This window comes from Macrobrachium nipponense, chromosome 9, assembly GCF_015104395.2.
Source record: "Macrobrachium nipponense isolate FS-2020 chromosome 9, ASM1510439v2, whole genome shotgun sequence".
Classification (NCBI taxonomy): domain Eukaryota; kingdom Metazoa; phylum Arthropoda; class Malacostraca; order Decapoda; family Palaemonidae; genus Macrobrachium; species Macrobrachium nipponense.
The window spans coordinates 6,928,725-6,953,351 of record NC_061110.1 but is presented as its reverse complement, the minus strand read 5'-3'; the positions used below and the strand labels follow the sequence as shown (position 1 = coordinate 6,953,351).

The window sequence follows — 24,627 nt, the reverse complement described above, 5'->3', positions numbered from 1 at the left end:
CATCGTCAGAAGTTTTGGCATTAGAGAACACCCAGGCGGTGCGTTCTCTAAGCCTTCCGTTGTGGCCTAAGAATGGAAACCCGTCTTGTTCTTGGGCCAGGAGCTTGGAATCAAGGATAGCACAAGTTATTGGGCAGGAGCCAGAGAGAGTCCTGTGCCCTGTCAGGTCTCTCAAGTTTTATCTACATAAAACTCAAGAAAGTTGAAGTCGTACGGACAATCTGCAGTGTTCCGAAAAGACCAGACTTGCCCATATCGAAGAACACCCTGGCTTTATTGTTAAGGAGTTCTTTCAAAAAGCTCCTTCATTGTGTTGGCACAAAGATTTGAAATCTTTTGATTTGAATGCTCACGAGGTGAGGGCGCGGCCTCGGAAGCATTTCAAACAGAGCATGGCACTCAGCAACATCCTGAGTACCATGTTTTAGCGAAGCAACTCTGTGTTCAATTCACACTCCCTGCGAGATGTGAAAGATGGCATATGAGATCTGCTGCTCGCTAGGGCCATACGTGTCTGCAGACACAATCTTGGGGGCAAGTAGTACCACTCATCCTATCCTGTAGAAAATGGTTAGGAAGAGCTCTTAATTTAGTAGTTGAGTCGCCGACAACGGTGACTTCTTAACTCTTAAGCCTTAGTTAACACACCTTAACTTTGGCTAGGTTGGTCAGGTGGTGATATATTTTTATTTTTTATATCATATTTTATTTTTTACTTCTTAGCCCTCATGGTATGGTCAATATGGTCTAGTCACGTCGTGGTCTCTGCCCCTGTTGACAGATCATCTGGAGTGCACCAGCTATATAGGTCTCTACCTCGCTGGCAACTCTAGTAGCACAAGCAGACTTACGTGGCAATAACCACGAAGCCAGCAATGCTAACAGGTGGAACCAAGATGTAAATCATCTGCATGCATTTGTTTCCCAAAATCCTTTCTATCTGTCCCTTCCCCACCTCCAACGGTGGGATTCAGCTATATTATATATCTGACAGGTAAGTTTCATGAAACAAAATGATATTGTTATGATACAATAAAGTTTGTTCATACTTACCTGGCAGATATATATAATTAAGTACCCACCCACCTCCCCTCAGGGGACAGTGGAAATAAAAATTATGAATAGAAAATGGGACTGGTTCCTGATACCCGCCTCCCAGCGGCGGGAATGGGTACTAACCACCTGGCCGACCACTGTGTGTGCCGGAAGTTTTTTTGAATTTCTGTCGGACTTCAGAAAATACAGCTATATATATATCTGCCAGGTAAGTATGAACAACTTTATTGTATCATAACAATATCATTTTTAAACTTTACCAGTTTCCAGCTGGCGCTGAGTAGTTATCCTAATGTTAAGACCGAAGGTTTGTAAGTTATGAAAAGTACAAATTAGTTAAAAATTTGTCATTTTCTGTTTCTGTGTTTGGTGTTTCAGCTAATCAGCTCAAAAAATGTTGAGCCTCCTGTTGTTGTTGTGTTGCCTATGGGGGATACCTGTGCGGTATTGAACACAGTGATACTCTATCTGTTACTCTTTGCCTCTACCTCATTATCAAGTCATTATTGGAGAAAATAAGACTTGGAGTTGGAGTAAGCCAGAGAAATGTTGGTGTTTATCTTCCTTATTCTTCTCAAGCATGCCTTCTTGTGCCTCTTCTTCCTCTGGTAGGATGAAGAGGTCTAGGGGGGAGTCCTACAAGAAGTCTAGATGAACTATTGAGTTGGGGGAGCTTTCTCTCTCTGAGGGCTAACAACAGCATTCACCCAGTTGCAAATGGGGTGTTTGCTTTAATTAAGTTTGACACCAGGCTGTCTGAGCTAGCTTGTGACCCAGAGTCTTCTCATGTTCTTACTTCATCTGAGCTGAGTTGTGTGGAGTTGATATCATTTGCTCTGACTGAGGCTGAAGAAAAATCATGGCCTTTGGCATGTGGGTTGAGGGTTTCACCTACTCACTCACTTACCATTAGGTACCTGGTTACCAAGTTCCAACAACAATAACCAGATGCTGTGAGGAATACTTCTGCATAAAACATATTGGTTTATATATATCTACAAAAAATGCAAGTCACTTTTAAATTTGATATTTGTATTTAGCCAATTTTAACTTGTCATTTTGTCCTTTTATTATTGTATATTTCAACCTTATGGTCAAGTTATACTATTTATGGTAAAAATGACACCCAGATCAGTATCTTGGCATAAAATGCAACAAAATAAGATTAATGTAACAGAATGTTGAGGGTAATTACGTAGTGTTGAAAACCTTCTAACCCCCATTTTTTTTTCTTTGTGGGCAAGCAGACTTGACAGGGCTCACCCTGCAAGGAGCAACCTCCACAGGTCAGCTGGTAAAGGATGAGTATGGTATGCGCATGGACTGTGAAGTTAGTGGTGGTGGTCCCGGTAGTGTTGGGGAGTCCTCCGTCACTCCTGGGCCTTCCGGAATTGCCACCATAACTCACCCACCACAGGGACCACAGCCTGGAGCATCTGCGTCACAGGTATGGTGTTATTTTTGTTTGTGAATACTGTTTGTTTTTGTGGTGTGGTCTTTGTGGTTTTGATTTGTTTTGTTCATGAGTCTTCTCACAAGTGTGAGTTTATGAAAATTATTTTTTTTGCCAAGCAGCATTTTATTTTCTGTGCTAAAAACTGTCGAAGAAATGTTTGTGCAAGGTAAAATGTCTATATTCCATACCTTTATGTTCACTTAATAACATTTTTGTTTTGCTGCTTTTGTCATTTAAAAAATACTGTTGGAGCTTTCCAATAATTTTGATATTTTAAAATGTAATTTAAGAAAATATGGAAAGCACCAATGTTATTGTTTTAATCACAGTCGTTTTTTGAAAATTCAAATACATTTTGACATTTTTTATTTAAAATACTGTACTCGTATATACATAAAATAAAAGTTTCATACATTCAACTTCCCTGTCAGATATATACTTAGCTATAGACTCCGTCGTCCCCGATAGAAATTCGAATTTCGCGGCACACGCTACAGGTAGGTAGGTCAGGTGATCTACCGGCCTGCCGCTGGGTGGCAGGAATAGGAACTATTACCTTCTAAGGACAGATTTTTCTCTATCGTTTGGACTGTAAACATACGTTTACGGTTCCTCCTGATTTGATTTTCGTGTTTCATCGCCATCGATCTTCTGGGCTGTCTTTTGCAGGGAAGTACTGGGTCTTTGGTTCGGCATACGCTTTTATTAACTTTTTAATGAATTTCGCTTCGAAATTTCGAAGAAATCTAGTGAAAACTACCGATATCATCGGTAGACACTCACATAGTTTGCCATAAAGAGAATTATTAATTTTTATACATTCAACTTCCCTGCCAGATATATACTTAGCTATAGACTCCGTCGTCTCCGACAGAATTTCAAATTTCGCGGCACACGCTACAGGTAGGTCAGGTGATCTACCGCCCTGCCCTGGGTGGCAGGACTAGGAACCATCCCCGTTTTCTAATCAGAATTCTTCTGTCGCCCGGACCATCAACATTGTTGTTGGTTCCTCTCGATTGGTTTTTCTTTTTTCACCGGCAATTGATCTTCTTGACCGACTTTTGGTGACGTATCTGGATTGGTTGGATTGGCATACGCTTTTGTGGACTGTTTTGTGGACTTGATTTTGGAATTTTCTTTAATAATGTCTGACTCTGGTATGGTTGTGAGACGTTGTGTGAATGTAGGCTGTAAGGTGAGGTTGCCGAAAGCTTCGGTAGACCCTCACACGGTATGCAAGAGGTGCAGGGAGTATGAATGTTCTTTTACTAATACTTGTAAGGAATGTGAGAACTTGAGTGAGAACGAATGGAAGAATCTAACTAATTATTTAAAAAAGTTAGAAAGAGAAAGAGTGAGGAAGGCTTCTCATAGAAGTTTAAGTAGTTCTAGATCTGAACTAATTCCAAGCTTGGGATCTTCCCCAAGGGTAAGTATTGCTACTTCTCCTTCCATTGCAGCCCCTTCTCCTATTGCAGAACCTGTAGATCCAGCAAAAGAACTTGCGGATCTAAAAGCAGCCTTCAAGTTGATGGAAAACAAAATGGCTGCCATACAAGGTAAAGGCTAGTGATTTTTCAGTGACAGTGATATGAGTGTCCCCAGTGATAAGTGGAGGGGCATCTGGTCGGCTCAGCAACGCTCCTAGGTCTAGACCTCTTCCAAGCTCACATGCCCAGAGGAGAAGGAAGTCGAAAGCCGAAAGGAGGTTGTGGAGAATCCCCACCGATCAGGTGTCCCTTCGGCGGTTTCTGTGACACCCCAGACTGCCAAGGACCGCTATTGTAAAAGCGTCCTACGTGAGTGTTTCTCGTCGTCGGGATCTCATCACCGAGACGTGATTGGAGAGATTCAGATCGATCTCGGCCTCTCAAGAGGAGTTGGAAGGCTCCGAATATTGACTCGAGCCCTGAAAACTTCCCTGAGGAGTCTCCATCGGGAGTGAAGAAGGCAAGAAGAGCCATTCTTTCAACCAGAGTGAGAAGGAGGCAGGAGGTGGAGGCTATGGAACTCCTCCCCTCCTCCTCCTTCCCCTCCTCCCGAAGAGGATAAAGAGGAGGCTACAAAGAGGTTCATGATGGCGATGCAGGAACAGATTTCGTCGTTTGTAGGAGTCCTGTCAAAGGAGCCTCCTAGAAGGAAAGACACTTCCCTTCCTATTAAAAGATCCTCCAGACGTATGGAGGTATCTGCCTCCAGGATCGATACTCCTACCTCGAGGTGAGGTTTCCGGTACGACCTGGATGAAACGATCAGACGTCTGGCACCGGCCAGGATGAGGAGTCACCCAGGAGGCAGGAGCCAAGAGCCAGGAGTGAGGATCAACCAGGAGGCAGGAGCCCAGAGCCAGGAGTGTAGAGGCACCAGGCAAGAGGCAAGAGCCAGGATGGCAAGAGCCCAGGAGGCAAGAGCAGGAGGCAGGAGCAAGAGCAGGAGCCAAAGCGGCAGGAGAGCAGAGTCAGGAGTCAGGAGGCAGGAGCCAGGAGTCGGAGTCAGGAGGCAGGATCCGGAGTCAGGAGGCAGGAGTCAGGAGTCAGGAGGCAGGAGGCAGGAGTCAGGAGTCAGGAGGCAGGAGTCAGGAGCCAGGAGGCAGGAGTCAGGAGGCAAGAGTCAAGAGCCAGGAGGCAAGAGTCGGGACTCGTTCCTGGAGGTTATGACTCTTCTCCAAATAGGGGCTCCTCTCCTTCAGAACATAGGAGGTCTTGGAAGGACTCTCCCTCCAAACGTGAACTTTCTCCTTCGTCTGATCGAGGGTTAGACGAGTTGTCTGATGACGAAACCTCCTGCTAATGAGGACTTTCTAGTTATAAAGTCTTAGCCTCATTACTACTTCAAGAGTTTGGAGATTCTCTTAGTCCGGCGGCTCCTCCTTCTCCTCGTTCGCTCTTTTCGAGCTCAGCTACGGCTAAATCGTCGGCCTTTTTAAAAATGAAGCCTGCGATATCTATGAAGAAGGCACTCCATTCTTTAGATTCTTTGGATGGACAAGAAGAAGGAGTTAGGAAACGACGGTATTCTGCATGCCTCCTTCCAGATTGCACGGGAAGAGAGGTATTTGGTATGGGACAGGAGAGACTATGGGCGGGGGTCTTTCTCTACCTGCCTCTGCAGATGCCGAACTTTTCCAATTTATTAGTGGAGGCCTTCTAGACGGTCCACTCCTTAGGATCGGTCAGAGCGACGTGGAGCACTTCAGAGTTGAACCACTTTCTCCAAAGGGACTTTTTGTCACTTTAGAGGTGTTCAATTTTCTGGATTGGTCACTCGGAGTTCTGGCCAACAAATCTAAGGATCCGGAGTTTCTGAAAAACCCAGAAATTCTCCATAGCGTCCTGTCCTGCATGGACAAGGCAGTACAGGACGGTTCGGGTGAAGTGGCTTCCTTTTTGGTGCTGGTCTCCTGAAAAAGAGATCAGTTTTTGGATCCCTATTATCGAAAGGGGTTTCTCCGAGCCAGAGGACTGCCTTACTGTTCGCCCCTCTATCAGATCATCTGTCCTTCTAGTTAGTGAAGGATATATCTCGCTCGCTAACTGAGAAGGCGACACAAGACCTACTAACGCAAACGTCCAAGAAAGTACGCCCTGTAGTGTCGACGATTAAGAAGGAATCTCGTCCTCCTCAGCAGCCCTTTCGTGGAGGTGCAGCGGCTCGTCCCCCTGCCAGAAAGAAGAGCTCTGAAAAGAGAGGAAGGTCTTCATTTAGGCCCTTCAAGAAATCAAAGTGACTTGTTGCTCCTCCAAGCACCAGTGGGCGCCAGACTCCTGAACTTTGCAGGAGTATGGGCAAAAAGGGGAGCCGACCCTTGGTCAGTGTCGGTCCTGAAGAAGGGATATGTAATCCCCTTCGACGACAGCCCGCCCCTAACATCTACGCCTCGGGGAACTGTCAGCGAGGTACAGAGACCCGTTAATGAGAAAGACTCTCCTTCAAATGGTGGAGCAAATGTGGGAAAAAGAGGCCATCGAACTTGTGCAGGATCCACACTCCCCGGGATTTTACAATCGCCTTTTTCTAGTACCAAAGGCATCGGGGGGGTGGAGGCCAGTTCTGGACGTAAGCGCTCTGAATCGCTTCGTACAGAAAAAGAAGTTTCGCATGGAAACGTCCGCCTCTGTAATGTCGGCTCTTCGTCCAGGAGATTGGATGGTCTCTCTGGACCTGCAAGACGCATATTTCCACGTTCCCATTCACCATTTGTCAAAGAAATATCTTCGCTTTGTGATAGGAGACAAGATCTTTCAGTTCAGGGCTCTGTGCTTCGGTCTGTCTACAGCCCCACAAGTATTCACCAACCTGATGGCGAATGTAGCAAGATGGCTTCACCTGAGGGGATAAACATCTCCCTCTACTTGGACGACTGGCTGATCAGGGCCAAGTCGAAGATTCAGTGCTTGGAGGACTTAGAAGTAACAAGGAACATGATAGATTCTCGTAGGGTTGCTCGTCAACCTCGAGAAGTCACAACTGATCCCCAGCCAGAACTGGTCTATCTGGGGATTCAGATGGATTCTCGGGGTTTTCGGGTATATCCTTCGCGAGAAAGAATCGCTCGAGGTTTGTCGAGAATCTCGAGCTTCTTAGAGAGAAAGAACAGCTCAGCGAGGGATTTCCTGAGCCTTTTAGGGACCCTGTCCTCATTGGAAAAGTTCTTCTCGCTAGGGAGACTTCACCTTCGCCCTCTTCAGTTTTTCCTCAAAGATGGTGTGGAGTTGGAAGACGGGTCAACTCTCGGACATCTTCCAACTTCCACAAGAAGTAAAGATCATCTGAAGTGGTGGATCCCTCCGCTTCAAAAGAACGAAGGCGTATCGCTTGCTCTGCAGAACCCAGACCAAGTTGTTATTTACCGACGCTTCGGAGTCGGGATGGGGAGCGACGCTAGGAGCAAGGGAGGTGTCAGGCACCTGGACAAAAGGAACAGGGTGTCCGCACATCAATTGCAAGGAACTTGTGGCCATACACCTAGCCTTAAAGTTCTTCGAAGAGATAGTCAGAGACGGGGTGATACAGATAAACTCGGACAACACCACGGCTCTGGCTTACATACGCAAGCAAGGAGGCACGCACTCTTTCTCCCTCTATCAGTTGACAAGACACCTGTTTAACCTGGAACGAAAAGAAAGAGGCATAACTCTCCTCACAAGGTTTGTTCAAGGGATCAAGAATGTGAGAGCGGACAGGCTGAGCAGGAGAAATCAGGTCCTTCCCACAGAATGGACTCTACACGAAGAAGTGTGTCGAAGTCTTTGGTCCCTGTGGGGGAGACCTCACATAGACCTGTTTGCGACGTTCCTCTCCAAAAGAATAGAGATCTTTTGCTCTCTAGTGGAAGATCCGAGAGCCTTCGCAATAGACGCGTTTCTCATGGATTGGTCGGGTGTGGACGCATACGCCTTTCCCCCGTTCAAAATCCTGGGGGAAGTGCTCAGGAAGTTCGTAGCTTCGAAGAGCACGAAGTTGACACTCATAGCCCCATTTTGGCCAGCCCAGGAATGGTTCACGGAGGTACTGGAGTGGATAGTGGACTTCTCCAGATCGCTTCCAAACAGACACGATCTACTCAGACACCACCACACTTCGAGAGGTTTCATCACAACCTCCCAGGTTCTCGCTCTGACTGCCTTTCGACTATCGAAAGACTTGTCAGAGCGAGAGGCTTTTCTCGCAAGCTGCGGGCTCTATCGCTAGAGCCCGCAGAGCTTCGACGAGAAGAGTATACCAGTCAAAGTGGGAAGTCTTTAGGAGGTGGTGTAAGGGTCAGAAGCTGTCCTCCTCCAGTACCTCTATAGTGAATATTGCCGATTTCCTCCTCTTTCTGAGAGAGGAATCACACCTATCTGTCTCGACAATAAAAGGATACAGAAGCATGCTGTCTTCAGTATTCAGGAATCGAGGCCTGGACATTGCTAACGACAAAGATCTACACGATCTAATTAGATCTTTTGAGACTTCGAAAGCAGCTACTCCTAGAACACCTAGTTGGAATCTAGACGTGTCCTGAAATTCCTTTCATCGGATAAATTCGAGCCTTTACATCTGGCGTCCTTCCGCGACGTCACTAGGAAATGCTTGTTCCTAGTGGCTCTCGCTACAGCAAGAGGACGAGCGAATTACACGCTCTGGATTCCACGGTGGGGTTTAAAGGAGATGCTGCCATCTGTTCTTCCAGACAATGTTTCTGGCAAAGAACGAAAACCCATCAAAACCTTGGCCCAGAAGTTTTGAGGTAAAAGGCCTATCTAACCTTGTAGGCAGAGAGATAGAGAGATCTCTCTGTCCAGTGAGAGCTCTTAAATACTATTTAGAGAGGAAGAGACAGATGGGAGCTTGTCAACAAGGTCTTTGGTGTGCGGTGAAGAACCCCAAAAGACTCATGTCCAAGAACGCCCTTGGCTTTCTTGTGAGAAGCGTTATTACGGACGCTCACAAGAACTGCTCGGAGGAATCCTTCGGTCTTCTAAAGGTCAAGACTCATGAAGTGAGGGCAGTAGCAACGTCTTTGGCGTTCCAAAAGAATATGTCTCTAAAGAATATCATTGAGACTACATATTGGAGGTGCAATTCAGTGTTTGCATCTCATTATCTGAAGGATGTAAGAGTGACCTATGAGAAGTGCTTCTCGCTAGGTCCTTTTGTATCAGCAGATACAGTACTGGGTCTTGGAGCAAAGACTGATCCTTAATTTTGTGTTTTTATCGTACATAAACCCTCTTGTCAGATATGTGGCTTGGTTTTTCTAGTAGCAAGCTCACTACTGTCGCACGGGAGCAGAGTGGTCATTGCTGGTAGGGGATCAAGGGTATGTATGACTAAGTAGGGGGAGTACAAAAATTTTTTTTTTTTTTTTTTGTATATTTTGTAATGAAAAAGTGTAATTTATGTTTCTAGTTTTCTGGTTTGTTTGGTAAGGGGGAGTTCGGGGATAACTTCCATTACAATCTTATGGAACTAACATGGATGTTAGGTATCAGGTGATCGGATCGGTTTGTGCTCCTTGAACAAGGTGTATTGTCATGTTAGTGGAATAGCACCCAATGACAAAGGCTTTAGGCTCTGCCGAGTAAGTGGATAATAAGGGGAACCCCATTGGCAGACCCACAAGAAACTCTTAGGCCATAGATCATTATCTCGCTGAGGCTCTTGAGGCTAAGCAGACTCCAAGGCAGTAAGCCGCGAAGTCTTCAGCCTAATAAGGTAGGAACCAAGGTTTATTAATACCTACAACATATGTTGTTTACCTGTCTATTTCAGTAGTTAGCTGTCTCTTACCCACCACCAATGGGTGCTAATCAGCTAAGTATATATCTGGCAGGGAAGTTGAATGTATAAAAATGATATTGTCATGTTACAATAAAGTTTTATACATACTTACCTGACAGATATATACGATTAATGGCCCACCCAGCCTCCCCGCAGGAGACAGGTGGAAGAGAAGAATTCTGATTAGAAAACGGGGATGGTTCCTAGTCCTGCCACCCAGGGCAGGGCGGTAGATCACCTGACCTACCTGTAGCGTGTGCCGCGAAATTTGAAATTCTGTCGGAGACGACGGAGTCTATAGCTAAGTATATATCTGTCAGGTAAGTATGTATAAAACTTTATTGTAACATGACAATATCATATTTATTCATTATTACATGTAATAAAGGTTACAACTTTATTAAGGAAATATTAAACTCTAATTTCCTACTTTAGGAAGTCAGAAAAGCATATAACTAGATACGCTTACTTTATAAGCTTTTAATATCGTTTGTGCTAACGAGCAGTTAGAGTATTAGCAGTACTAGTAGTTGTTGCATCCTCATCACCTTCTTACTCCTCAGAAACTACAAATTTATATATGCAAATTGAAGATAAATGGATAGCTCAAATGCAAGCTTTTAAAAGGTAAGAAGTGAATATAGTGTTCCCCATTGCAATGGAGGGTGCGTCTGATCGGCTCTGTCTCGCTCCCAGGTCTAGACCTCTTCCAAGCTCACAAGCCCAGAGGAGAAGGAATGTCGACAACCGCAGGGGGGTTTCAGAGAATCCCCACCGATCAGGCGTCCCCTCGGCAGGTTCTGTAGAACGTCCCAGACTGCCAAGTTCGCCATTGGAAAGGCGTCCTAATGTAATGTGTTCCCCTTATTATTATCGTGTTGACGAATAAGGAGAAGAAAGTTTCAACAGCGTAGATTCAATGAAGATGCAAGATAATCTCGTCGTAGATATCGGAACCTCAGAGAGATATCTTTCGATAACAGTTGCGGTAGAGGCATTGCCCTATCCTGTTTTCGTCCCCCGTACAAATAGACGGAGGCTCTATCCCATGGGGTTTGAAAGAGTTATTTCAACAAATTCCTCATCGGTACATTTATATGAAAATATATCTATTCTGAGAAGAACGAATTAGATATTAAAGAATATATGTTGATCGAATGAATTATGGATCTCGGTTAATGATTAAACATACATATATAATTTTTAAGCTTCTAGCTCCTCGGACATGAAGCGCCTGAAACGCCTGAAACAAGGCTCGAGGCGCCTGAAGAGGCGCAAAGCGCCTAAAGAGCCTGAAACTGAGGCTCAAAGCGCTCTAAAGAGCCTGAAACCTGAATGGAGCTCAAAGCGCCTAAAGAGCCTGAATCGAGGCGCAAAGCGCCTGAAGAGAGGCGAAAAAAACGTCGGAGGCTCCTCAAAGGAGTCGCAAATCGCCTGAAGCTCCTGAAAACAGGCTCGGAGAGCCTGAGCGCCTGAAACGAGGCGAAAAGCGCCTGGAGCGCTTGAAGAGCCTGAAACAAGGCTAAAAGCGCCTGAGGCGCCTGAAATGAGGTGCAAAGCGCCTGAGGCGCCTGAAATGAGGTGCAAAGCGCCTGGAGCGCCTGAAACGATGCGCAAGGCTTCTGAAGCGCCTCAGATGAGGCGCAAAGCGCCTGAAAGCCTGAAGCGCCTGAAACGAGGAGCAAAGCGCCTGAGATGAGGCGCTAAGCGCCTGAAGCTATAAACCAGGATCTTCATCGTATAAGGAGTTAGATCCTGATTCTGCGTAAGGTGAAAGACATTCGAGGATTTCTCCTGATAAGGACGGGAGTTGTTGCACAGGCGGCCGTCGCCCTTCTTGCAAGAGCAAGATCGGTTTTTTTTTCCTGGCGGGGACTCAAGATGTCGCACAGGCGGCCTTAGCCCTTGTCAGGTTAGAATCGGTACTGCTAAAAGCCCTTCACCTTACGGAAGGAGGCGCTCTCCTCCGGTTGCTCATTCTTCTCCCAACTTGATGGACAGGAAATGGAAGATAGATCGGAATTGGAAGCCAATAAGGGAGCAGGTCTCTCAGTTTATAAGACCTTAGCGACCTTTTTTATTGAAAAAAATTAGTTCATTACTAATAAGACGATATTAAAATCTTCCTCCTAAAATAATGCAACCAACCATTTACAGAAAGAGTGGCAATCGTTTGCAAATTGAACAAGGTTCGTACGAGCTCTCATTCATTGATTAGAGGCTCTTCCAGACAATAGAGGCGCAGAATACGGCCTTATCTCCAAGAGAATAAAAATTTGAGGGATTCTCTTCGATCCGAGAGTTTTTCATTGCGATCTCTTTCGACTAATGCTAATTCGTGTTTATTGACGAAAAGAACGGAGGGGGCAAAATTTCCATTCTCTCTCCGCATCGGAGAGGAAAGAATGTAGAAGGAAGACTTGCTGCATACGACTGCTGAATGACAAGTCATATACGCATACCATAGTTGCCTTTGTGGTTCGCTACGAAATTATCTATATCCTTACAGGATTTTGTGTTCCTGGTAAGGAGACGTCGCTTAAAAAGTTTGTTACGACAATACCTACTCAGCTTCGATATTTAACAAAGGTGTTTGGCTTAAATTGGCATTATTGAGAGCTTCCTTAGGCTCGGGAATAATTTTATTATATTCCTTCATTAAATGAAGTAACTGGCAACTCACAATGAATGCAGCCAGGCAGCGAGCGAGACGGCCGGGCTGTCATTGTAAGCGTAAGGCCAATACAGTACCATCCAGGTCTCGGTCATTAGCAGTCGGTTGCATCTCTCTCCAACGGGATCGAATGGTTAACCGTATATTCCCCCTACAATCATGGACTTAGTCTCGAATGGAGGGGATAGTTAAGCTAACATAAATAAAATATTGTCTGCCTTTTGCTAAGAAGCTTTCAATAAGAAAGATATTATAACCTTTCAATGCTGTTTACCGTAGGGAACATTATTAAAGGATTCTAACACAGCAGAACATTATATTATATAATGCTCATGCTTACGAAAGCATGGCTTATTAGAATACATGCTTAGTGAGAAGATGGATGTAGTAGAGAATTCACTTTAAGACTACGGTATGGTCAAGTCTTTCGAGAAACGCACACAACCTTTTTAGAATCAGATATTGCTCAAGAGAAGATGGATGAGTGGAATGGGAAACATTCTCTTCGTGGCAGAAATGGTTTCCCTGAATAGAATATACTACGTATATAAGAGTTTTTTTTCCTACTAAGAACGGAAATTAACATGTGTAAGGATGTCGGGTACCATAAAGGCACAGATGTTCTGGCACATAACATAAAGAGTATTAGAAGAAAGCGCCGGTCTGAAGCGCCAACCTGGCGCAATGAGCCAAGAGCACCAGCCAAGATATTTTCTCGTTTTAGCGAGTTATTAACATAAGAGTCCAGTAGCCTCTCAGACAGCACGCTCGGTAACGGCAAGATTCGTTCCTGATTTCGTTACCCATTTAATCACTTAGGCCAATTCCACGACTCTCTCATATCGCAAAGAGCATTGAGAATCTCTTTTTTCGCTCCTGTTCGCGTTAACAAAGAGAACCTATTTGGAAAAAGAAGTTCGATGCAAGATTTTGCATGTTCGTGAGAACCTTCTCAATCAACGATAATAACTGTTATCATATGTCTAACATTTATTGCAAAGAGTTGTGAGAACCTACGGAAAGTCTTCTTCATAGATCTCTTAGCAAGGTAGAAGACGAACAGGCTTCCTGTAGACTGCTTCCTTTTCCTTGAACCAAGAGAAGTAGCAATATACACCATCTTTATTTATAGAAAGGGGAATAAACTTTAGTTTTTTTTTTTCCCCCCTAAATATAAATGCTTTACAGAATTTAAGATAAAGGCCGTCAAAGAAAGAGAGGATAATACTTTAGGCCTCATTTTGGCCTTAGAGGTTTGGATTCAACAGAGGGTCCCAAGTTCCTTTCTCACAGCATGTTTTGGAAGTCTTTTCCAAGACTGTCTGAATATTCTATAAGCATCTATTACAAATGGACCTTAACAACCTCTCCACTCTGAGTCAGTCTTCGTGCAGACTGACCAGAAGTGGACATGAATGAGAGGATTTTTAAAGGTGGTAATGACAATAGTCATAGCCAGGACATAGAATTTCTGCAGATCGTGTTTGATGGAAGAGGAAACTGTCCTCTTCCGATACCTCTGTGAACCACATATAGGTTTTTTCTTCCTTTTCAGAGGGAAGAATCAACTTTATATATATCTGCTATCGAAGAGCACAGTAAAAGGCTATACTCTGTCTATACAAGGAGAATTAGAGATAGCAGAGGATTAAGATCTTCGGGATCTGATACGATACCTCAATACGACAAGAGTAGGATATCATGTACTTCGAATGGGATCTTTTGTGGCTTCAGATTCCGTGTTCCGACAAGATGGAACTGCTCCTCATCAAACTTCTTTGAGAAATTTTATGAGGGAATTCTTTGTTTTCTCTTGGCCCTTAACTACCAAGAAGACAGGTGAATTTTTTGTGCATTGGAATCTCGCATCAGATTTAATGGAGACTCGGCAATGAGTTCTTGCCAGCATAGTATGTCTGGCAAGAGAACTAAAACCCTCTATTCCTGACTCAACGATTTCAGATAGAAGTTTCGTTGCCCAGGCAGGGTACTTACGTTTTCACCTACATAAGAAGAGATGGTTTAAACGTTTTTGCCTACAAAGTCTTTGGGATGCGATGAGGGTTTCGAAATGCTTCCCAGAAGGTATTCAGAGAGATACAGTAAAGAGCTAGAAATCAGGAGTCCTCCCAATTTCAGCTCGGAGTCTCCTTCGACTTCCAAGCCCCTTCCCTTCCTTCGGACAAGGATAGGGAAGATTCTGCAACGAGGAACTTCATCAGCAAGTAAGAAGAGATCTCGTTAGCAACGGAAGGATTCAAGAAGGATCCTCCTCGGAGGAAAAGACTTATCTCTCGTACTGTTAGATGTCCTATCGTCTAATGGATGTAGTTTACTACAATCACCTTCCCTTGCCGGAGAGGCCAGAAGCTCAAAGTGGAAGAATTTCTTCCACCCTTCTCCAATCTCCTGATAAACCATTGTGGAGTTTCAGGACTTTCGGACAATGTAGCGCCAACCAGGCGCCAAATGCCAAAACAGGCGTAAAAACGCCAGAGGCAGACAGTTTCAAGGAACACTGTCATTGTCTGATGAAGAGAAAGAGGGGGCCTCCAACCTAGCGCAGATGCGCTGGAGGCGAACAAGTCGGACAGATAAGAGTGTCTGATGTGGGCATCGCCAGACATCCTCGGGACTCTACCAAGCTCGAAGCTCCAGCAAGTGGAGAGGACGTCAGCCAGGGCCAGACGCCAAATAGTGCCAGTCTGGAGCCAGGCGCGAAGCTACTTCCAGGCGCGAGGCGCCAGCCATGAGTCAGGCAAAAAGCGCCTTCCAGGAGCTAGGCGGCCAACAAAGTGTCGGGCAGGCGCGAGGCGCCAGCCAGGCTCGAGGCTCCAGCCAGGCTCGAGGCTCCAACCAGACTCGAGGCGCCACCCAGGCGCAAGCCAGGCTCTAGGCTTCATCCAGAAAAGATCCATTTCAAAGGAAGCCCTGGTCTTCTTTGAAATAAGTGTGATCGCTAAAAGCACTTCATGAATGACCTTGATGATTCCTTCAAACAGCTGAGAATTAAAAGCGCTTGAAGTGCGAGCTTTTATGAATTCTGTTCGTTTACATAACAATATGTCGTGAAGGATATATTAGCTGTAACTTAAGGGAGATGCAACTCTGTGTTGACTTCCCTTTGCACGAAGGAGATTCAAGTTATGACCTACTGAGAGAATTCCTTCTCTCTTGGTTTTACGTGTCTACGGATACGTTGCTGGGATAGGGAGCCGACACTGATCCTTACTAAGTGAGTTAATTTTTATGTTAACATAGTGGTTTTTTTTTTTTGGTTGTTTGTTTAAAGAGTTTAAAGGGGAGTTTGGGGGATAGCTCTTTTCAAAAAACTAAGCACAAACCCTCGTGTTAGGATCAGGTTGATCGGGATCGGTGTTGTGCTCTTAATTATGCCCCTAGGCATAGGTGTATTGTCATGTAAGTGGATAAGACCCCATTGACAAATGACCATTAGATTCTGTCGAGTAAGTGGATAAGACCCCATTGACAGATCTACAAGAACTCTTAGCCATAGGTCACATCCTCACTGAGGCTCTTGAGACGAAGCAGACTACTAGCAATAGCTAGGAAGTCAACCCTTCGTCTAAACACATAGGAACCAAGGTTTTATTTATCTATTACCTACAACGTATGTTGTTTACCTGTCTAATCAGTAATTAGCTGTCTCTTACCCACCGCCAAAGGTGCCAATCAGCTAAGTATATATCTGACAGGGAAGTTGAATGTATGAAAATGATATTGTTATTGTACAATAAAGTTTCATACATACTTACCTGGCAGATATATACGATTGAATGGCCCACCCAGCCTCCCCTCAGGAGACAGGTGGAAGAGAAAAATCTGTCCTTAGAAGGTAATAGTTCCTATTCCTGCCACCCAGCGGCAGGCCGGTAGATCACCTGACCTACCTACCTGTAGCGTGTGCCGCGAAATTCGAATTTCTATCGGGGACGACGGAGTCTATAGCTAAGTATATATCTGCCAGGTAAGTATGTATGAAACTATTGTACAATAACAATATCATTTTTTTGTGGAATTAATTTTGTTGCTTTGCGTGCTCAATCAGAGGTAACTGGTGTAAAGTTGACAGTTCCATACAGATTGATTTGTGATTTACCCAGTAAATTGTCCTAATTGAAAAATTTTTGAGTCCTCAAATGCAAACCTTTGATTGTGTAATGATGTAATCAACTTGTGCATAGTGGCTATTTACTTGACAGTTAAAGACTTCCTTGTTGCAAAATTAGCTCGGATGCTGACTCTTACTGTTTTTGAAAGATCACACAGCACTCCACCTTTTGCCAGAATTTAGGTTTATTTGGTTTTAGTACCGAGAGCTGTGACTTGGTTCTGTTTGTCCCTAATGAACATTTTCTTTTGATAGTGAGTATTGTAATGTCAAAACCTTATTTTCTGGGAACTTTTGGAAAGGTTTTAGAATTGAAACAGAATTCCTAGTCCCTAGACCTGGAATTTTTTAGCGCAAGTATGTTTTGGACTAAGTCATCATGAAGCCTTGTCTCATGCATGGTATTGTGGCAATAGTATATGGCAAGGTGGAAAGTTGTTGGGTGTGAAAAATTCATAAGAAAGATGGAAATTTTTCAGATGGTTGACATCACTGGAATCTCAAAGAGGTTAAGAATACTGTACTTCATTTATTTAGGAAATGCAATTTAGAAAAAATTACAAGTTCATAACTAAGATTTGGATGAGGACTCATTTAATTTCAGAGAGAGAATCGTTTATTTGGTTCTTCATACTAAGTTCCTTCAACATTTGTGGATCAAAGCTGTCGCTTTGCAGGGGTTTAGGTACCAGATTTCTCTCTGAAAGTTTGCCATGGAGAATAATGTTGTACTATTCTGTATTGAAAGCAGATAATCTCCTTTCTGATCACAGTCTGTTTGTGATTTTGATGAATTTCTAATGCTTTAAGCCATATTGCCTGAAAAGTCATGATTGTAGCTCTGTTGGCAGAACCCGAACAATCGTGACCATGGATTTGATGAAGACTGGCACATTGCCTCTACTTCAGAAACTTAATCTAGGTGTTTAAGGGGGTCGGCCGGAACCCTTATACATTAGTGCCTCAGGATACGAAATTAATCCGTTACGAAGCGGCCTTCGTAACCTGATTTTTTCGTATCTTGAACTACGTTTTACAATAATTTGGACCATTCAATACCTAACATAACCTTTATTGTAGTACGTACCTGTAAATAAAGTGTATTAGTGTACATGGTACAAGAAATACTGTACGTACATACATGTATGTAGTAAAATGTGAAACCCTACCTTTTGAGTGAGGCGATCTCCGAAAGTGGGCGACAAAGGAGGAGGACAAATGGCAGAAAACATGAACACTTAACTTTACGAAACGCATTAAAAAATGGCAGAAAACATTAACACTAAACTTTACGAAACACATTAACAAATGGCAGAAAACATTAACACTTCTTGATTATCTCCATCTTCGTTCTCCATAGAAAGCATCCTCTTCTTTTCGTGAACTTCAGCATTCTTGGGACCCATGGCTAATAACTTACAGTACAACGAAAGCGAAATCACTAACACGAATTCTCGTTAACAAACGAAATATATGTGAACGAACTAATTCCAGTGTTTACGATAACGCTACTGCAAAAAGTGGTCAAAAATGCTTTTACATAGAGGCATGATTGGACAGATGCTGACCAATAGGAGAGCAGGATCTTACAATGGTGACTAGCATCAGGAACCAAAGGGAGAGCGGGAGGATGGTGGCGAGTCAACTCAGTTGGTGGCGCACGAGTTTTAAAATTGTTCTCGTCGGTCTGGGCGAATCTCGAACTTTACCCTTTCGCACCCTGAATTATTTTCGTATACAGAAGCAAAAAAATCTTCGTCTTTGCTTTTGTAACTTGGATTTTTCGTAAGTAGGGACTTTTGTATGTCGAGGTTCCACTGTATATGGGGGTATAGAGCAAAAAATGGAGTCATGAAAAAATTCATGGAGCTTCGTTTGGCAGTGGAGAATACGTATACAAAATATTTCGTCAAAATTCCTTTTACTTTCGTAGTTACAGGGTAATTAGTAAACGCAACTCAATAAGCCAAAAACATTGATCTGTACAAGAAAATGCAATATTTCTTCTGTTATCGTAAATTTTTATAATTACGTATTGTCAAAGAAATTGTGAGCAATGGCATCTGTAGAGATTCCATGAGGTGGCAGGAGGGAACTTAGTCAGTTTACCACATCCCAGTGCAAGGAGATACCTCTTGTAGTGGACACGTTTGAGTTTCACCTCTGACATTCGCTTGCTTTTACGTATATTTATCTTTGTTTCGGCAAGAATTTCATCATGCCAATGAGGAAAAGACTAGCAAAACATCTCGCTAACATACAGACAAAGAAAATTTGCTCTAATATGATTACAGAATATCTTAATATATGCGATTTTAGCGTAGTTAGTGAAGAGAGAGAGAGGGAGGGGTGCGTAGTTAGGAACGCCCCCGTCTTGCCTGACGCACACGTCATGCAGTACCCCAGGCTAGGTCTTTGAGCAAAGGGATCTTCATTTATGATAAATAACATTGGTTTATTAATACCCAAAAAGGAATATGAAATTCATAATAATCATGATTTATTAACATTGTCTTTGTAAAAAGAGAATACTTGTTCGAGTTTCACATCTGACATTCTCTTGGTTTTACGTCTGTTAATCTGTTTTGGCAAGAATTTCATCATGCCCTGATGCAGTGCCCCAGACTACGATATATGAGCAAAGGGGTCATCATTTATAATTAAATTATGATAAATAACATAGTTTTGGTTTATTAATACCCTAAACAGAAATATGCATTCATAATAATCATTATTTATTAACATTGTCATTATAAAAATACAAAGGAAAACTTTGAATGCCTGTATCTCAAAACTATACTTATTGACCTTCAAAATCTGTCTTCTCACTTAGTTTTAAAGCCATAGCACTGAAATTTGGTATATAACTCAGAAAGACATTATAGAACAATCAAATACTAAGCCCTTTTTTCCAATTTTTGTTTCGTCTTTTTATAAATTTTTCTTTCTTGATTTATAGGGTTTATTTTTTTACCATAATGACAAATTCATATCTAGCAAAAAAAATTACTTTTAGAAAAAAACCTCCTCATTTGATTGGAGGTCAACCTCAGGTCTATATATGGTAGTAATTCCAAGTCTTAATATTAAATATCAAGGGAAGAGATAGAATTTGAAAAATGGTTATTTTTGGGATAAATCGCCTTGGCGTCACAAAACCGAAGGTCAGAAGCAAAAAACATATGTGGTTTAGAGATGTCCCAAGTCACCTTATCAAGTGGTATGAATATCAAAGTCCTGTCCTTAAGAAATGGCATTAGCCGGCTGGCTAATGGCACATACTGATATGTCTTTGCTTATATATTTAATACGTATAAGCAAAGACACATATCATTATGTGCCATTACAGCTCAGTTTTATGAGTGTTTCATGCATGAAAATAAGGGTCAGGGGTAAACATGTCACTTATTTTTAATTAAACCACAAACCAGAGGACAAATATATTGTAAAAACAGCTAAGTTTTAGTGTTTCCACACTGAAGAGGGTGCACGATGCTCCAAAACTGTATGTGGTTGTCTAAAATATAATTGTTTTCCAATTTGTGTGGTTTTTCAAGTTTTGAAGTTCATTATTGATCTGTTATCGTCATGTCACATGTATGAGTTGCCAATTACCCTAAGGATGTTCCTAGTCTTTTGAACTATAAATTCACTTTGTCATGTGACTACTAAAAGAGTTCTGGTGCAGAATTTTTTTTTTTTTTTTTTTTTTGTAAAAAAATAATTACCAACACACTTGAAGTGTTTTTGAGTAGGATTATTGACTTACTGAAGTAACTTGTTCATGATAGAACTTATCTGGCCTCTGTCCATCACAGTATGTCTGTTGCTCAAGTTCTGTAACTCTGGTAGTTGGAGGTGTCAGTCTAACTTGGAATAAATGCATTAGTTTTGTGTAAAGATAGATGTATATATTATAAATACAAACCACAGTTTTACATGACGTTTCACTCTTTTTCTCATTTAATTGTAACCAACTGGGCTTTCATACCACTCATGATCAACAGTGAGCAGGTACTAGTAAGATATAAGTAACTTGCCCATTTATAATTTTTCAAGATTACCAAGTTCAGAAGCAGTAAATCAATATGACACAATGCAGTTGTGTGCTTTTGAAATAAAGCTCATTATTGGTTAAAGAAAGTTCATGTGTAGATGTTTAAAATACATTATTTACACATTTCTTTGTTTTCAAAGCAATATTCTGTAGAAAGCACAACTGGTTTAGGCAATTGGTTGATAAGCTGCTGTGAGTAAGACATTGATAGAATTATTGACTGATTTTTAAACTGCACCGTTGCATGTCTTGATTATTTACCAGATGTTATTTAACAGCCTGCGGGACCCCAAGCTAGTCCAGCCTCCCCTCAGGTGGGATGATGATTACATGCAGAGGATGTCTCTTTTTTTGTCCTTATTCTTATGTATTGCAAATGGTTTCTGTAAGCCTTATGTATCCAAGTAGAGATTGTAGTTAGTATTTGCTAATAGCCATTTATATGTGTTTTCTTTTCGGCAATGATGTAAGTCTTGGTACAGTAGTGTGATGATGCCATGATGATAAGTATGAAGAATGGAAATAATTCCAATCATGTAGCTTTTTTAGAATTACCACAAGTTTAGAATGAAGAACCTGTGACTTTTTTTTAATGTCAAAGGTTAAGGAACTGCATGCTTAGAGTTGTTTAACAGAAACCAGCAGTGGCTATAGATTCAGCTGGTCTTTGAAGAGTATGACAGGATTTAAGAAGCTAAAGAATTATATAAGTGCAACAAAGAATGAGGGAGGGTCAGAGTTGGTTAAAGTAATGATGTAAAGCTTTCACAGTTCCAACAAATTGGTATAGATAACCTTAATTTAGTAATGAAAGCTTTTTGAGGTTCAGGGCAGTAAGGATATTAGTGAACTTTAGTCATAATGTAGAGTAGATTGAATTTTTTTACTTAATAAAAATAAAATGTGTTGAGTAGTTAGGTTTAACGAGAATTGATAAATGGGACAATGGAAATTGTTAGTGCTATGGTTTTTATAATGTGCAGTAAAAGAGTAGGATGTTTATAATGTATAAGGAAATGTAAGAGCTAAGGAAATGGATGAATGGTTTTTTAAAAAGAAATGATATCCATGAAGGGGTATGTTTTCCAGCAAATCCTTTGTGGACTGTGAATGAAGCGGTAATAAAGAATTGTCTTGATAGTTTAGACTGACCTGATCCCTTCTATCTGGCTTTGATTATTGCTATACCAGATTGATTTTGTACCGCAGACTTTTTGTAATTTAGAGTTGTTGTTCTGTGGTAGAGTTTGATCAGTATGTTTGCCAAGGTACCAGCCACACCCAATGAAACATTGTTACTATAAGAAATAGGGCCTATCTCAGACTTCACAGCAAGTCTGATGTAGGACTCTTGACTCTATGTACGATGCATTCCCTCTGCCCACTCTTTGAATAGTCAGGTGTATTCTCTACACATAAGACAGCAAGGAAAATCACTATCATCGTAAATGTTTCGTGTCAGCTTTTTAATTTGTTAACATAGGGCATAAGGTGATTTCTTCACATTGTCTTGTGTCATGCACTTTCTGCTTGAACTCGGCTTAGGCCTAGGTCTAGGTCTTCATCCGTTTCCCTTTTCCTTAATTTTCTTGGCCTTCTTATTGTTCTTAGTGTTGTTGCTTTTCGTGTCGGCTTTTATGACAACTGTTTCTCATCCCCTCTCATAACTTGTCCAAACAACCTCAGTATTTGAGGTCTGTCATTTTTCAAGCCTTTGGGTGCTATAATTCTCTGGTAACCCCTCATTTGAAGTAAGATCTCCCCACTGTGCTCCTACCATAATCTTACTATAAGGTTCTTATACCAATCATAATCTTGTCGCTTCTTTTATGTGGTTGTTGTTACTTATTCTTGCGGCTCATCAATGGCCATCTCTTCTGCTGCTTTTCTTAGGTCATTTTATGCCAACTTCTTTCGGCTCATTTTCTTCATTCATATATTCTAAATATTGCTTTCATTGCTCTAGTATCCTTTTTTCTCTACATTTTAATCATTTATATACATAGCCCTTTCCACATCTTTCCTAATATACACCCTCTTTGCTATTCTTAATAGTTTCTCTTTTTCGTCTGCACATTGAGAAAAGGGGCCAGCTGAGAACCCTGGTGTGATATATGGGTAGGTCTTAGATATACAGAGCATTTTTGTTACTGTGGACTTTGCTGAAGCAGGGGTAGTGAATTTTCACTGGTAGTAAATGATTATGTTTCATTGAGGAAGAGTAGACTAATGATAGGTACAGAGGCCTGTACTGCCTTATGCAACAGAAACTGACAAGGAGGATGGCAATTTTGGAAAGGTCTGCCAATGGGATATCTAAGTTTTTTGTCAAGATTACTCTGGAAAAATCATATTGCGAATGAGGAATTGTTGGAGAAATGTCTTATCCAGTGGCTGGAAGAAAAATTATTTAGATGTCAAAGGTTGTACATGTAATAAGAAGGGGTGAGTAACAGTATGGTCAGAAGTAGCACCACTAAGGCCTTTAAGAAGACCTAGGTAATCATGAGAAAGTGGATAGATAAAGACTTGGATATAACATGAGTTCATTGCACAAGACATAAGACAATGGGGTGGAATAATTTCTTGTCTAAACCCATAAAGGCAGAAGCTGACATAGGGAATGTCTTATGATGATGATTTTATGGTAGAGAAATGTTTGTAGTTTATGCTTAGTTTATTTTCCTTGGATGTGTGTAGTGTAGTTCTTCTGTAATGTCCCTTGGAAGGACAGAAGAAACTGTAGTTACATTTCTTGTATATTACTATTTTCTTGTTTACTGTGTAGAAATGCAAAAATATTGTACTTATTTTGTAGGATTAGAAATTATGTGTTGTTCCGACACGGCATACAAACCTTCGGTCCTTTTACAATAGGAAGGTACTAGCGGCAGCTGGATAGGTCGTAAGCTTTCGAACAAGGGGTTCGGTAGTTAACTGCTTGTCCGACAGGCGCGCGCGCGCGACTGGGAGGTAAACAAACCACTTTTGCTTTCGGCCTGCTGGCGTGTGGACGTATATCATCGCTCTCTGCCCGCTTCATCGTCGTTGCTTTCGCATGGTTGTGTTTTTCTTTTTCTATTTATCTAGTGAAACTGAATTGTAAGTACAATCATTTCATATTTATTTCCATTGAATTCAATTGTGAATTGAAGGATCTTGGTTTCACCACGCCCTCCGATTACCCGAGTGCTGGGACTGAAGGGCGTAAGTGCGGGAATTCATTTTCCCAGAAATGATCCTCGTATTGTGTATGCTCGGTGCCGAGGGCGGGAGAGCGCTCGCTCCGAGCGTATATTTTGGTTGGAAATGTGTAGATGAAAATCGTAAGTAAGTGCTCTTTTCATTTCCATATAATGTTTTTTTGACTGTATGCTCGTTGCCGAGCGAATGCGCTCGGCACGAAAACTTATTCTGTATGGAAGTGGAATCGCAAGTACAGTATTCTTTTTCATTTTCATATATATTATTTTGATTGTAGCAATACTCATTTTGGATCAGTTTCCGAGCTTACCCGGAAATTGATCCTTTACCCTTTTTATTTGAATGAAGTGAAATCGCAAGTGCAGTTCTTTTTCATTTTCATATTTTATTGAGATTGCATTGTTTACTTGGATCAATGTTTCCGCTATTTCCCGGGAATTGATCCTTCCCCATTTTATTTGTATGAAGTGAAATCGCAAGCGCAGTATTCTTTTTCATTTTCATATATATTTTGATTGCATCAATTCATTATGGATCAAGGTTTCCATTCATAATCGGGAATGGATCCTTTACCCTTGCGCTCGGTACCGAGGGCGCAAATGGCTCTCTCCGCCGAGCCCTTATTCATTGTGAAGTGAATCGTAATGCAAGATTCTTTTTCATTTTATTCCTTTTATTATTGATTGCATCAATATTTTTTTTTGGTTCAAGTTCCGCTCAGTCAGGGAATTGATCCTTATGCCCTTGCATTCGGGCCGAGGGCACGATTGCTCTCGGGCTCT

At 42.1% G+C, this 24,627-nt stretch overlaps 1 protein-coding gene across 3 annotated transcripts in view; it reads left to right on the top strand.

Moving 5' to 3' along the window:
- LOC135217868 (mothers against decapentaplegic homolog 4-like) overlaps nucleotides 1–24,627 on the top strand; it is a 106,087-nt gene that overhangs the window by 62,685 nt on the left and 18,775 nt on the right. For 2 of the 3 annotated variants that reach the window (XM_064253890.1, XM_064253889.1), the window contains exons 5-6: nucleotides 2,304–2,503; nucleotides 20,920–20,955. In XM_064253890.1, coding sequence (XP_064109960.1) covers nucleotides 2,304–2,503; nucleotides 20,920–20,955 — 236 coding nt within the window. The remainder of the gene's footprint in view (nucleotides 1–2,303; nucleotides 2,504–20,919; nucleotides 20,956–24,627) is intronic. The other variant, XM_064253891.1, reaches the window with a different exon arrangement.